The sequence below is a fragment of the Anser brachyrhynchus genome (assembly GCF_964034855.1).
Source record: "Anser brachyrhynchus genome assembly, chromosome: W".
Taxonomy (NCBI): domain Eukaryota; kingdom Metazoa; phylum Chordata; class Aves; order Anseriformes; family Anatidae; genus Anser; species Anser brachyrhynchus.
The window spans coordinates 27,066,502-27,082,690 of record NC_137704.1 but is presented as its reverse complement, the minus strand read 5'-3'; the positions used below and the strand labels follow the sequence as shown (position 1 = coordinate 27,082,690).

At 38.4% G+C, this 16,189-nt stretch overlaps 1 protein-coding gene across 23 annotated transcripts in view; it reads right to left on the bottom strand.

The window, feature by feature from the left end:
* Positions 1-16,189, bottom strand: part of NEDD4L (NEDD4 like E3 ubiquitin protein ligase) — a 149,927-nt gene that overhangs the window by 33,962 nt on the left and 99,776 nt on the right. For all 23 annotated transcript variants that reach the window (XM_080571932.1, XM_080571931.1, XM_080571934.1 and 20 more), the window contains 6 exons: positions 10,360-10,410; positions 7,463-7,524; positions 7,256-7,358; positions 4,905-5,071; positions 3,153-3,285; positions 1,892-2,068 (listed from right to left, as the gene is read on the bottom strand). In XM_080571932.1, the coding sequence (XP_080428058.1) occupies positions 1,892-2,068; positions 3,153-3,285; positions 4,905-5,071; positions 7,256-7,358; positions 7,463-7,524; positions 10,360-10,410 (693 nt within the window). The remainder of the gene's footprint in view (positions 1-1,891; positions 2,069-3,152; positions 3,286-4,904; positions 5,072-7,255; positions 7,359-7,462; positions 7,525-10,359; positions 10,411-16,189) is intronic.

The window sequence follows — 16,189 nt, the reverse complement described above, 5'->3', positions numbered from 1 at the left end:
TTCCGGCTGAATACTGGCAATATAGTCCTTAGAAAAATCAACAGATTGGAGTCAATGCATTTCCACCTATGGCTTACTGCACCAGGTAACCCTTATATTTGTTGCCTGCACGTGGGCCTAACAGGATGGGAATACCACACGGGATGACTATGTGGTTCTGCTGTCTGTCAGATCCTGAGCCTGTGGCTGGGAAGGCAATACACTCTGCAGAACTGTCACTGGGATTACAGCCACAATGAGAGCCTTGCTGGGATCATCTGTTGGCAGCGTTAAAAAATTTCCAATTTTGCTCTCAGTATATGATGTCCAGCTTACTCTTCAATAATAACATTAAGTAGAGCTTTGAAGTCTACAGTCTACAACTGACAGAGAAGTTCTCAGAAGTTAACTGGCTGGAGTTAATCCAGAAATCATATATGAAAACAAATTAACTACTTGAGATAGAACTCTAATGTAATAATCATTAGGTCACCTCTAAATATAACACTAATGCAAAATAGGATTTTAGAATATACCTAATTACTAGACAGATTAGGTATGTTTTATAGGCACAAAGCTCTGTTACAAAAACTTCCTGTAAACAATTAGTATCTACTGCTATTTGACCTGGTAGAAGTATACAATTTCTCTATTGACAATCACCTTTTGAACTTACTATATACACAGGGATCATTCATTCTCCTAAAGTAGAAATGTCAGCATCAACAAATTCTGACTGAACAAGATGTGATTTTCTTTTTCTACTAGCAAAAACAACAAACAGTGGCAGAATACAGCAGTATTACCTCAGGGCAAAATACCGACTCCAGGAACTCTGGTTTGAAGTCAGCAAGGACCACCTGAACTACTACGAATTTCTTTGGAAAGGTCAAAGAGAAAGGACAACTCTGACATTAAAAATCCTCTGTCCCAGATGATTTTGTAAGAGTAAGTGATGGCAATTCTCAGCATAAACGCATACCCGTTTCTCCAGCAAGAAAAAAAATTAGAAGAGGGACAGAAAAAAAATCTAAACAACTGGAAACCACTGTTTCTTAGATGAAAATTAAGCAGATGACAATTTTGTTAAAATCGGGCGTTCTAATGTAAACTGTAGCTATAATATGCCTCTTCAGAAAGTGAATGCTCCACCTTGGTTTTCAGTACTTCATGGTGAGATGGCATGCTTTATTGAGAAAAATCAGGCATTCAAAAATCAATCCAAAATCTAACACTATGAATAGTAGCCCAAAGTCTTAAAGTCTTCCTCTTCCCAAAGAGGGAAAGAAAGGGAAAGGGGAAGGGAAAGGGAGAAAAAGCAAAATATATGCATGGAGTGTTTTACCAGAATTGCCTTCTTTCAACTGTAATCCTTTGTTAGTGTTATAACAGCGGATTCAGTAAACTATGAAGGGTTTGTAAAATCCTAATATAAGAAGAGACACCCTTTAACATAAAGATGTACAGTTAAAACAGCAAACTTTTGAAAAATTATCATATAATAACATGGACAATGATTGAAACAGCATTAGCAGTCTTTCCTCTTTCTTTTAAAAATGCCTAGCTTGATACTCTCTAGTATTATATGATGTATTTTGTTTCACTAAAGAAATAGGAATAGAAACACTAAAGCTAAACACTAAAGAAACACTAAGGATAACAGAAGCAGACTCTTAAATTAAGCTCATACAGAAAAAAATATTGAACCTAAATTGAGAAAATCTCTTCTTCAAGGCAGTTTGTTCCATGATATAATTAAGATGCTTTTTTTTGAAAATACTTTTAACTGTGTGCTCGGTTTTTCCTAAGACAAGCAATTACTACTCATCCATATAAATGATTCAGATTACTTTGAACTAACAAAAGATTACAGTAATAGAGATGTATTCGGAAAGAGCAGCGTGTCACGTACAATCAAAGAACTCAGTTGTTCCCCATTAGAATCAGGAGTGACCTGAAGTCTTCTGCTCAGTTCCTCAGATAGCTCCTGAGGACTGGTACGGGATACCGGCGATGCAGGAGGTGGTGGCAATGACAAGCTTAAGGAATCTCCACTTGCACTTGCCTCCTCTGAAATGGTTTCCCAAGGCTGACAAAAGAAAAGGAACTAAGGTAAGTGTTTGTAAAGACAGACCAAGTGTCTCCTTCCCTTTGCCTTCCAGATGACTACCTCATTGTGACTAACACAGGTGTGATAATCAGCCTTAATATTTAATTAAATAAACCAATCCATAGACCACACAAACAAACATCCTCAGTATAAAGCAGTCACAGGGAAAAGATTTTCTTGATGTTTTCAAGGTGGTGATGAAACAATGCTTTATGATTCAACACAGATGCAAATGAAAAGATGTATAAAAATCAGCTATCACTGAAAATCCTATTGGAAATTTTGTTCAAAATTTAACTAATTCTGCACTCTTTAAAAACCTGTAAGAAACAACTCTCAATTTTAATTTAGAATAAAATGCAAAATAATACTCATAAGTACCTGCAAATCAAATATTAACAGATGATGAGCACAGTAAGAGCTTCCGCAATCTATTTGTTGCTCTGAAGAGCATTCAGTGAATCAAAACTTTCACGAAGAATTTTGCCTGCGATTCACATAATAAAATATTCCTCAGGGTTGAATGGGATTATAGTTTTGCACAAAAAGCTCACCTAGGTGTACAAATATCTATGAAATTTCATTTAGTTAGTGTAGCTGTAAATTAAACAAACATGCTGATTATTAAGATCTCAATTTCAAACACAACAAAGCATTTTGGGTGGAAAAAACAGCTCCACTTTCTTCTAAATCAAGACACTAAAGAAAACTGAAGCAAACAGCAATTCTATTCAGCACATTTCACTTCTTTTTACGACTCATTTCATTGTTATTCAAAGCAGAATACTGAAAGTGTTTTTATCAACTTATATACAACAAGCAATGCCTGGCATTATAAATGATTGTCCTTGCATGGTGTTTATAGTGCATACACTATCAGTCACCCACAAACGCACGTGACCTTGAAGGTATAGCTCTGTCTAGGATTTTCGCTGTGTCACTAGTATTTAATTCAGGCAATTTCCATAAAATATTATGCATGTTGTATATTAATTTGCTTACAAAGGAGAAACACTTTGGCTTGAAGTTTAGTTAAATTGTTAAAAGCAAAACCTTTATATACCTCAGGAATGTCTCCGCTCTCCATAGGTTCTGGTTCCAAATCCTCACTAATGTGTCTCCGAGAGCGAAACCGTCTATGGGCTGCTTCTTGGTTTATTTGTCTGATGTTGTTATCTGAATCAGATCCCACATCACTGGATAGTGGGGAAAAGAAAGAATGAAGGAGAAAAGAACAAGAAAACAATGAATATTAAACTAAAACACCTACTTCTTCATCCATTGCTTCCAAAACCTCATTAATGCTTTTGATTATAATATAAAATTCATTACTCTTGCATATGTTAGGCTTCATAAATAGGAGACAGTTTAATCCTTTAATTTAAGTAAAACTGGAAGCACTTCACAAATGTCATGTAATACTGGAAATTAACATTCTTTGCACATCAAAGTTGGCACAACAGAAAAATTAAGTCCCCAGTCTAGCATACTAACCCATTATTGCTCATTGTTACCCAGGATAACCAGACTCAAAATACAAATGCATGTGACCTTGAAAGTGTAATAGCAAACCCTGAGGCCTCCACTTTATATACACATCTGATGGTGCTTTCTAGTCATGATTACTTGGTTATCTGTCAGTTAAAAATTTGTGAAGCCATGTACTCCTTGTTTCATTTAACATAACCAGAATACAAGGAGGTGCTAAATTAAATAATTTATAAGAACTAAATTTTTATAGATGCTTACAGACTGTTACCAAACAGAACAGTGTTAGTAGATGAGATTTACTTGATAAAAAGTCAAAGCTGCATAGTAAATAGCTCAGCATTTACAAAAATAGTTCAAAACCTTCAGAATGAAATTTAATTAAATTCTAAGATAAACACATCAGACAAAAAGAATGAACAGTGCCATAAATGCAGACAATACACATTTGCGTAATTCAGCTATGAATATGAACATTCAAGAAAAAACAAACATCACGTATTAGAAGCAATAGTGTAAGAATAGTAGCTACTCTAAAATAATGCAAGATGTTTGAATAACGCATGATTTCAGTATACTCTTAACATTTTCGATTAAACATACTATTTAAAATGTAAACTTGCTACAGTACTATAATTATAAGCGATGTGTAATGAAAGTTTGAACAGGAACTGCACATTAGCACAAGCGTACATAAGCAATGTAGTCTACATACTGAATAGTAAAGAGGATCTCTTCAAAATCAATCGGTTTAACTTAATCAAAACTTAATAGACTTGAAATGCTTGTGTTTTTTTGTTTGTTTTGTTTTGTTTGTTTGTTTGTTTTAATACCCTTTCAGCAGTCCCTGCAGAGGAATTTATTCCTTTTAAATTACTTACTGAAAAATTCCTCATCTATCTCCCAATATATGAAGGTACATTGTTGACGTATTAACTTCTCTTCCACCCCTTCAGATTTCCTAGATTTTCCCAGAATATTTATGTGTATATCTGATTTGCTTGGTGTGGGGAAGTCTCTTTATATTCTTTAAAAAAGTTGTTTCATTTTAAACTGAAGCTCTACAGACTTTGGTTCTCAATTTACCAGAATACCTGTGAAAATTTTCTCATAGTTTCAGGTAGGTAGCAGTTAGCACCAGAATCAAAATTAGTTTGTTATTGAAAAGAAAAGCGTGCCTTTATAAACAGCTTTGTAAAAATTGTGCTTAAACTTTTTCCAACCTTGAATTCAAATCTAAAACAATAATGTTTGTTGGAAAAAAATCACTATCCTGACAGATAATTTTGCACACACCCATAAAACATTTAACTACACTGCTACTTACATTAAACTTGGTCGATGCCATTGAGTAGTTCTGTTGTTATGGTTGACATAGTAAGTCCGCCCCAGGTTGTCAACCTTTTCTTCCCATCCAGGAGGCAGTGGAGGAGGTGGTAACTCCTCCTGACGCTGAGATGCGGAGTCATTGGAATCAACCACATCCCATCCATGCTTAGGAATGAAAAAAAAAAAAAAGATTATAAACTTTGAGTTAAAGAGAAGTTGTATTATTGTTGCTTACATTACTGCATAGATGCAGATTCAGATTTTTTTCCAAAGAGAAGTTTAAAATTACTTAAATCTAAATCATACACGCATAAACTCCATGGTTATAGTGTGCACTACATTTCTATGATTAAAAAAAAAACAAAAAACAAACAAAAAACAAACAAAAAAAACTAAAATCCTACCAGTCTATTAAAACAGGGATTCCTAAACTTATTTGGGTGGGCACTCTGCCTGGTGGTGGCCAGCTGCAGATTTTCAATCATGAAGCCAAACAGAACCAACTGCTAACTTTTGAACTCAAGCTGTGACCTTTTCTTCATGAGGGATAATCCTTCATTTTTCCTTTCTCTTTCCCAGCTGCTATTTTCTTAAAGCATATGGGAACTCCTATTCACCACATCTATTCTATCCTTTTGTCAAATTCAGCTGCAGCTTGCCACATGGTCTGAAAGTTATTGACAGCAGCAAAAAAGCTATGCAAAAGCAGGACAATATACAGATGTGCAGATCATTCAACCATACCTCTTCTGGGAAAATAAACAAACCTAAAATCAATATTATTTCTAAACATATTCAATAACTTCACTTACACCACCACCACCACACTATATTTTACTCCTGTTTCATAAGCATATCCCAGAAGACTTTAATATGTAAATCTACTTGAATTCAAACTGAAATCTAATTGTCGTTGTGGATTCTTTCTAGGTGAAATATCCTCACTTATCTAAGATTCAACAGGCATAAAATGCTACCTTACTGTAATTCAATTATAGTTAAAAATATTCCTTCTCCACTACTCCTCAAAAATTAAAGTATAAAATTAAAGAATAGTTGTAAGTGTGTTGATAAAACAAAGCCTAAAAGAATTTCTCTACTATTGACTAACTAGAAATGCTGTTTTCATAGGACACTACTAGAGCTTGTGGCATTACCTTATGTATAAGAGTCAGGAGGACCTTGACTTAAAATTCTTGTTATTTTAAGTATCAAAGAAAATTCAGATTACATTTAGAATTCGGTAATTTCTAGGAAATTCAGATATATGGATTATTGAGTATTTTATATAAATACTATATATTTATGTGTGACACACATAAAACTTTTTGGATTCATATACGAATTTATATACAAAATTATAATACAATACATACAAAGTGTAGACAAAATACAGAAGTACTTATACGCGAACACACACACTTTCTCATATGAGATGAGAGAGAAAAAAAATTGGTTTTGAACCTGTAAACTGTCTTCATAGTAATAAGAGACTCAACACCCTGCCATAAGATCCAGACAAAGCATGGTTTTGGCTGGATACGCTGATCGGCTGGATAGCCTGATAGGCTGCTTTAACATGTGCAGATCAACGACTGCTAAGAAACAGCTCTGCTGCATCTGTACCAGGACCAGGGCAGACCCCCTGGAAAGCAACCTCCAGAGCAGAAAAATATAGCTTGGGATGAGAGCCCTCATTCTCAAGTTACAGGCGACTGTTGTGCATTATTAGTAAAGCAAACTTGGGCTAACATCCACTCGGTCAGCTCTAAATGCAGTAATTCTTAAAATGCATGATGGCTGATAAGAGTGCTGAGAAATCTTTAAACCTGCTGTGCCTGCATGAGCTCTATTCTCTCTAAAGCCAGTGCTGCCAAGAAATAAAGAAAAGCATTTTAACAGCTAACTTGAAATGACTTCTCAGGAAGAGGTACTTAGATATTTAATACAGACCATCATGTTTATGTCAAATATAAATTACCTGGATAGACTTCTGAATTCTTCTGCCCTCTTTGCATGACTTATAAGGCCTTGAGAATGTTCACAAAAATGAAAAAAACACCACCATAACTGAGTAAGACAAACTTTAGAATTCATTGTGCCACTTGAAATACTTTGATGTACTTGAAATAGTAGAGAAAACATCACCTTACGGCTTAAAAAAAAAGAAAAGTGTGCATGTTTGGTAGGAAGTAAGTTGCTACCAACATTGTTACCAGCATTTTATCTTTCAAAAATAAAACCTTCTCTACAATTATATTTGGATCTCTAATAATTTGAATGCCTCAACATGTATAAAAATGACAAAAAGAGGTTATCAACTAGTGAACTCTTGATTAAGTGTCCTACCTCAGATTCATCCCTTTGATCATTGTTTTCTTCATCTTGACCACCATTTTTAGGCATATAAGCCATCTTCAGTCTCAAGAAACCCTTTACACGAGATTTGTGGCTAGAAAACACGGAAAAGCATTTCATTCAATAGCCCTTAAATAGTTGCAAATAATAAATCTCGAGGTAAGAAATGTTTTAAAACACAAAGGTCTCCCCCCTCACCTTCTTGGTCTGAGAAGGAAATCCTTAAACGTGTATGGCCTTTCCATGGTTGGGTCTTCAGTCTACAAGTATTTAAGAAAATGGCACATTAAAGGGCTTGCCTACAAGTACAGAGATCTATAAAGAACATTCACATCACAGACCAACTAAGACTGCTAGAGAAGATTTGTTCAAGTAACAAACTCATAGCAGGCAGACCTGCTACAGTATAATTACAGTGGGTGGATGTTTACTATATAGCTGCAGAAGAGGTCCACTAGATGTCACTGCAAATACCAGTAACGGGCTGAACCAAGTCTTGTTTGTAAGTGTACAGAAACGTTCGTAACTCAGTGAAAGCTGGGAAAGACCCAGTAAACAACCCCACTCCAACTTGATGCAGTCACCCAACAGCATCGTCAGAGAAGGCTGCATCCACTTGAAGCAGTATTTTGACTGCACTTTAGAAAGCTATTAAACAAAATATTCTTCAGTTGGCTTTCATTTTTTATTTCAAAGCTGTTGAAACTTTCAAAGCCAGTTAAGACTACATGAATTATGAAATTCTGTATGAAGCAGATTTGTAATACTATCAGGCTGACAGATCACATTTTCTGATTTCCACTTAATTATTATTAAGCCTTCATAAAGCCTTAAATCTTAAAAACTTTCTATTACATGAGAATTTCAGCTTCCTTATCAAAGTAAGTTACATCCGTCAAGTCTGCGAGATCAGGCACCTTATAGGTACAAAACTAGAGATTTAAAAATGAGAAGGTAAATAAAAGAACCAGAGGCCAATATACATATTTAATCTTTGGACTGTTTGGGGTACATTAACCTGTTGTACCATTGGGGCTGACTGATTGGAAGCATGAGCTGTGTTACACTGAGAAAGTAAGCACATTACCATACATGCTCCAATGAAGACCTGAGATCTAGTACCTTGGATTACCATGAAACTTTCTCAAAATGAGCACCAAGTTAGCAGGGATGTTGCTCCTTTCTGCCACCTACTAAAAAAAAAATGGTGGTACATCTAGAAATCCCTTTCCAGCCCTATCCTTACAAACAACAATGCTTTTTGGGTCCCATTCCTCTACTAAGCCTTTATAAACACAGAATAACCTGCCTCCCAGATTACTAATCAGTAAAAGCTTTATTGTCTGTGGTATTTCAAAGTCAATAAATAATAACTTAAAAATGAAGCCTAACTCATGATCTCAGATTTTATATCAAATGCCACACAGTCTTTCACTGAATGAACTCTTATCCTGCAAGGCATTTCCTGCATTAAGTTTCCACTTAATCGGTGTGAGACAGACTTCCCATTTTCTCAGTGAGATAGTAGATTATAATCAAATCAAGGACTTTAAAAAATGCACAATTGAGAGGTATTGCTTTTTAGTACTCTCATCTGTATGCAATGTGCATTAAAAAAGAAGCTGTGTAGTTTAACCAAATATTGCAGATAGCAATTAGATAGTGCCAGAGAAAACCAGGATTTTGCCAAACAAATCACCAGCACAGTTAGAATGAGAAAGAAAATATTTGTTAATAATTGCTTCATGATCTCTCATGGAGCATACTGGAAGGATGAATGAGGAAAACATTGATTAGAATATAAAGAATCATAGTATGTTTCCCTGAGCATCAAATTAGTGCGCACACCTTGATGAGCACAATGTAAGTAACTGACACAGAGTGTGAGAACAGCCCATGGGAGACACTGCTATGTTAGAGCCAGAAACAGAACGAATGACAGTTCTCAGATGCGTATCACAAGTTTTCCAGGAGAAATTTTGGAGAGAAAAGAAGTTGCTTCTGGAGCTAAACAAATTATCTGCAAATATGGAGAGTGAGGAAGGATTTTGTACAGGACTCACATTCACTTTGTAGTGAGCCTCAATGGAAGGAAGCGGGGAGTTCTGGACTACAACATTTTCTCGTTTTAGATAATGGAATATATTCTTCAATGGCAGCAAAGGAGCTCAACCAGACAATTTGCATTTTCTATTTAAAGACGGCAGAAGACTTAAAAATAATTTGAAAGAGTAAGTTTAGCATTCCACTGTTTAAACAAGAGCTAGAAAGTGAGATGCGTGCTCATGTGCAAGGCAAGTCCCTGGGGAGAGGGCAGTAGGGCTGTCATCTTCCTACAGAATGCCAAAGGAAAGCAGAAAGCTGCTAATTCCTCGAAAAAGCTCACAGCCTGTGACATGCCTCTAGCTCTATCTCAACTCTTCCTGATGATTTTTAATTACTAAAATAATGTTTACTAAAAAGGAACTGTAAAATACTACCTGATTGCAAAATAGACACGCACTAATATGTCCCTCATCATTTTCTGCTTCGGAGCACCATGTCTGCAGTGCACATGCAGCTTCACACTGGAGGACTCTCTCTACAGTTGTGTATCTGCTGCTTTGAGAGAGGATGTCTGTGCACATGCATGCGTATAAATGGAAGTATACACACAAATATGGACACAATAATACTAAAAAATACTGCTAAAGTGCTAGGGAAGGGAATAATGCTTTTTTCATCAGAATACATTTTGATTCTTCCATCATATTCTTCACCTATTACAGTTTATAAGCCAACAACAACAGTTATGACTCAAGATCAACCATAACAGACATATCCAAATAAGCATCATTGTGAAAGTCACTGCAAAGCCATTTTCCTCACACGATAACATCCATCAATAGCAAGGGGTCAAATTCAGGCAAAAATAATGCTCATGCTCCATGAGTACTCAGTACTCATGACACTTTAATTTGATGTAAATGTTTTTCAATAACTTCCATCGTTCCTATGTTAACCCATTCAACTACAAAAATAAAAATAAAAACAAATTCAAGTTTACATATCTGGTGATGACAAAGAGAGCACACTGAGACAAAAGCACTGCTTACCGGAAGGTGACTAAGTGGCACATCCACCTGACCCAGGAAGTCGTCTCTAGTCTGTCAGATAGAAGAAGAAAAAAAAAACAGAAAAAGAAGTCATTTTACTCCTAAAATTTTTACATCAGAAAAGCAAAAAATTATAAACAGTAATCCAAGGACAAGGAACCAAGAATAAAGGCGGTTTAGTACCATTATTTTAGCAATTACTGGTTTCTACCCCTTTATTGCTGCACTATATCAGTGGTTACAATTAACCTATTTCAGCAGAGCACTTTTTGTGACACTCCGAAATGCCTTCTTAGTCTACAGTGTCTACATTAAACACTGATGAAATTCAAATGTTTTCTGTGCCAACTCATGTATAATTCAAAGCACAAAATAATAATCCACTCTTTGCATGAATTACAGTCTCCATCCACATTTGAAAAAGCAGAGTGAAATTACAGTTCATCATGTAGTTGAAACGTTCATGTCAAAGCTTGGTGACTTTTTGACTTGTACTTTAAGGAAAACATTATATCCACATCTAATGGGTACGGGAGGGGGAACCTGACATCCAATCAGTGAAGATAGAACTGCATGAGTTGTAAACGTTTTTCCCCAAATAAGAATTTATCATTTTATCAAAGAGAAAACAAAGTAAAAAAAAAAAAAAAAAAAAAGTAGAAACGCTGCTGTTCCAGTGACTAAGAACGCTGACGTTGCAAGGAACAGTTACGTGCTCTCAGAGGCAGCCCTTTGGGAACTCCTGCCTCTCCCACTCACCCAGCTGACCACTCGTGCGGCACTTCAGGCCTGGCTTGTGGATGCGGCTACGCCGGCGTTCGGGCCACACCGTGCCGCCACAAGATGACTCATGCACAGCTATGTCTGTATGCAGACGACGACCGCTATTTTCCGTATCTACTTAAACAGAAGTCAAAAACCACCCAAAACGTGACAATGCTCTTTGCTGCCAGCTCGACCGGTGCCGTGTCTCGGAGCGAGCAGCCCGGAGGCACTGCTGGGAGGCAGCGGTGGGAGCTGGCCTCCGGGAAAGGCAAGGAAGGCCTCCCGGCCCACCACACCACGGTGCAGGTTGGCTTTGGAGCAAGCACCGCCAGCAACCACCTGAAAATTTCCAGGTCTCAAGGTTCATGTTATCTATCTCATCTTTCCAACGCTCAGCGATGCTTGAAGACGCTCAGACTGGACCATATGCAGCGGCCAAGTCACCCATTCACACCTGCTGCTTTAGACAGCGCAGAAATTCCCACAAGGTTTCTCAGTGCCCTTCCAGCAACACCCTTACAAGGGGTGACAGAAGGAAAGGAACGTGACATAGTAGCAGAGGTGGACAAACTAAGGATAAACTTTGAGAGGGAGAACATGCTCTGTTATCATTCACTTCACGCTTCAATAAAACCTAGAAAGAAATAGCTCTCAACAATTTTCTCACAAAACAGTAACGTCTGTTCAATCAATATATTCAAGAGCAGCAGATGTAATTGTTCAGTGGAAAATATTTGCATGCTGACTGGACTGTGATTTCTTTAAAAACTTTGTGTCTTTAAAGCACTGCTCAGGCATTGCTTTATCCTTTAGAGACACCTCAAAACTAATTCAGCGTTTTTTCACAAATCACTAGTTTTTACAATTAACAGTTTCACCCAAAGAGCAGACAAAGCTGTAAATTCAACTAAATCTCAGGGGCCATTTTTCTTCAAAAACTGTCAGGTAAATTCCATCCCGTACCCATCCCATACGCAAACCAGAAATGCAGACCACCTCCCTGCTTGAATCGCATACACGTGGATCTGACAGTCTCCCCTGTTGGTAAGTAACAGAGGGCAACACAGAAATAAATCCAAGGAGAACACAGGCGGCACAGGTAGGCACTGCACGGAGACATTCCCTTCTGCCCCTTGGTGCTGCACCACCTCGAAATACCATGTGTCCCAGGAGCTCGCTGGTGTCGCGAAGTACCCGGAACGTGCTGGAGCGCTGTCCCACGGGACGGCACGCCGAACAAAGCACACGCTCCCGTGAGACAGGTCTAATTAGCCTGGAGAAGCCGGGGCAAGATCCCCGCTGTGGGGAGGCCGAGCCCTACGCAAGGACACTGTACGTAAGGTAACGATAAGTTCGTAAAACAGTAGCAATGAAGCAGAAAACACCAATTCTTGCAGCTTATTAACAACTTGGACAATGAAGAGAATACTTTCTTAAAGACTGTAAAAGTGTATTTAATTGAATACAAATATACAACGTTTCCAGTGCTATGCACTCATGCACAAATTAAAAATAATTCCCTTTCAAATCAATCTATTTTAAAGCCAGAATTAAACCCTATATTTGCAACCTATGCCTACCACCATTTTTTGTCCTGTTTAAAAATGATGGCTTCCAGCATTTTGATGTAGATTTGACTGTTGAATATGATGCTTCCAAAGGAATGAAATTTTGGCAAGAGATGAGATATAAAGTAATTAAATAGCGTATACGTATTTGCTTTGTGAGCCAGTCGCCATGCTGGATTTATGCTTGGTATTCATTAATCTTCTAAGATACTGGTTTTTATAACAAAGCATATTGCATTAATCAAAAATCAACTGTCTGTCAGGGAAAACAATTTCTGCCAGATACTGTTAATGATACCAGATATCAGCCCTAGTGAATCCCAAATAACCTGCTGCTTATTTATAACCACACTATGCACAGAATTCCAGGAAGTGCATGCTGCTGCTTTGAAGCCAAGTTTACATATTTTTCATAGCAAAGCATTACATTTAGTATTAAAATTCATTTTTTATATGATAACATAACAAAAATGCTGTTTCTGCCACAAAGAGCATGAAGTCCTACGATCCCCAAAGCATGGACACATGCTGCTGTGCCATAAGCTCATGCAGCAATGCAAAAAGAGTGCCTGCACCAAGGAGCCTGTCTCTTCCGAATTTAAGTAAAAACAGCTAACATATTTTTATGGAGTTTTGATCATTAATCTTCTTATCAGCTACCAGAAATAACTGGTAACAGGCATTGCTTTTAGAGCACTAACATGGTTCTCCCTTACTATTGGTAAATAACAAGTATGTTCAACATCCCACTTCAATACAATTACTCCAATAACAACTAATCAGAAAAAAAACTATGCATACCTATTTCTAGATCTGTTTATGCAGCTTTTCATTCAGGAAAAACGTAGCTCGTGCACATGGAAAATGTTCTTTACTGTCCAAATACGAAGCAGATAAGTATTTAACACTAGGAAGAAATAACTGCATGGAAATTCTCTTTGAAACACCACTTGAGCAAACGTAAAGATACTTTTATCATGCTGTCAGAGAAGGCATCGAGTGGAAGATGCCTGACGTTGAGGACAATTTCTTCAGCCAGGTGACAGATGCTCCAACCAGAGGAGGCTCTTTACAGGACCTGCTGCTCACTAACACAGATGATCTCATTAGGGAGGGCAGGGCAGAACATTAATTGCCTGATCTAGTTTGCTATGTGACTCTATAAATAATTTCACTGGAATGACTGAGGAGGTAGGAACTCGAGCCGTAGGGCCAGGACAGACGTGTGTTGGGAAAGCTCACGAAGAGGTTCCCACTGAATGCTCTTGTGAAACCATGCCATTCATTGCCTCTGCCTGGGAACTAGCAACACCTGCAGACCACTACAGAGATCTCATCATCTGTACGTGAAGTTTAAGTAGTGGACAGAAATGGGGAAGACGTAAAAAGAAGAAAAAATAAAATTGAAAGATACAGCAGAATCCGTGTTGCTTTACGTTGACGCTCATCCGTGATGTGGAGGTGAGTCCTGATCAGCTGTGGTTATCAACAATCCCACAGAAGTTCAGAGATCTTTTGGTTCTCTAGCCAAATCCGCACTGGATAGAAACACTCCACCCACCTACAATTGCCTTGGCATTTTCAGTTAATCATGGTGTTCCCAGCTTCCCCACTTAAAAATTGTTGTGTACTATTTCTGTGCACTGTTTCAGCAGATACCACATTCCAGTCCTGATATTGCTTGATTTCAGAGCTGGGTGACACAACCCTTGTAGTAACTTCGATGGCACAAACAGACTGATGAGTTGCAGAGCCCATGTTATCTTTAAATTCTATTCTAAATAGATGAAAGTTATGTTATTTCCAGTCTTTTCAAATCACTGACATACTAGCAGGGTGACACCTAACGTGACAGGCACAGCTGTGTGAAGGACGCTCATGTGAACATAATTCAGTGATTATGGATCACAACATGGGCAGGTAGGGGAAACCTGTGCAGGCACTGATGTGATGAATACGCTTCCAGGGCCAGGCCATGAGAAAGGCTGTGTGGCAGTGAACCGAGCTGAGATCAAGCTCTCCCTTAGAAGTGCATGGGCTGGAGAGGCGAACGCAGGGACAAGAAGGCAGAACTGTATATTCGCACTTCTGCACAGTACTCATCCGCCTTAAGGGGGTTGCAGAGGAAGAACGTGAACGCAAGACCTACAAGCTGCAAGCAGAGGGCTACATGAAAAGCCAAGATGATTTCTATTGTACAGTCAGTTCTCACGTGTTTGGTGAAAGGCCTATGGGTCAGACCTTTATCTTCTGGTGTTTTCTCATCTTTCTTTCATGTCTAACGCCAGGAGCTCCTGGTGAGGGACTCGGTAATGCAGCGCACCACCGTGACGTGCCCTGGCGTGTAACCAAACAAGGCTGAGGGGCTATTATCATTAGGGGACAATTTTAACACTGGCAGCCTTAGTCGCAAAGAATGATCAGTATGTCAGCATAAATCACCCCCTCAAGGTGCAGAAGTACATGACGCGCTGGGGAGATACAATCGAGCTTTAAGCTGGTGTTTTCTACAAGTCAGCAGCTAATGATGTGGTTTAAGCCAGGAGAACCTGGCAAAGTAAACTGAACCAGTGACGAAAAAAGTGAGGTCATGAAGAGACGATTATCGCAACTGAGCAAATTCAGCTGCCAAATTATTATAAAACAGTATAAAATTAAGCAAGAATTAAGCAAATTTTACTTATGCATTACTTAGGCCCTGCACTTGAGATATATCACTGCCAAGTGTCACTGAAACCCTTCCCAGAGTTTTAAAGACACTCACCTCTATAGCACTACAGCATAAATACAATAGAGTTGCACATACCAAAAGTGAAAAAACAACTCAAGAGCAGAAAATACCTAGTAGCTTTAGATAAAACTACACAAAATTACATATTTTACCTGGACAGAGAGCTCTTTTCACCTCAATTAGCAAACTAAATACATTACACAGTGTTGTAACAATGAAGCGAAGTCCTGCTTTTGTCACTTCAGGAACAAAAACAGCACTGGTTTTCTACTTTTTTGTAGAAAAGTATTACATTTTTGCAGGAGATCCAGTTAAGTCAGGCCTGACTTGCCTTTGGTAGCCTCTGCTGGCTTTTCCCGATCTCCAGCTTCATTTGGCTTGGAACGGTCTCCAGGCAGACTCGTTCCCGTACTTTCCCAGGACCCAGGTCAGACTAATGGGCCTGTAGTTTCCAGGTCCTCTTTCTATCCATTCAACGGAACCTGTGGTCTCCATCGCTCACCTTCACATGCTCAAACTTCGCTTGTACACGAAGTGCGACTCTAGCTCCTCTTCTTCCCTTCCCATATTTCTGAAGGAGTTCATAGCCATCCGCTGTTCTCCCACCGCACTGCTGTGACTCCCACAGTGTCATACCTCTGCCTGGGCACGGAGCTCCCTTTTCCTCCCACTCCTTGCCCAGATGATGTGTGCTGGCATAGACGCGCTCGAGGTGGCAGGGCTCGGGGTTCTTGCCTTTGGAGAGGGCTGGGGAGCAGGAGCAGTC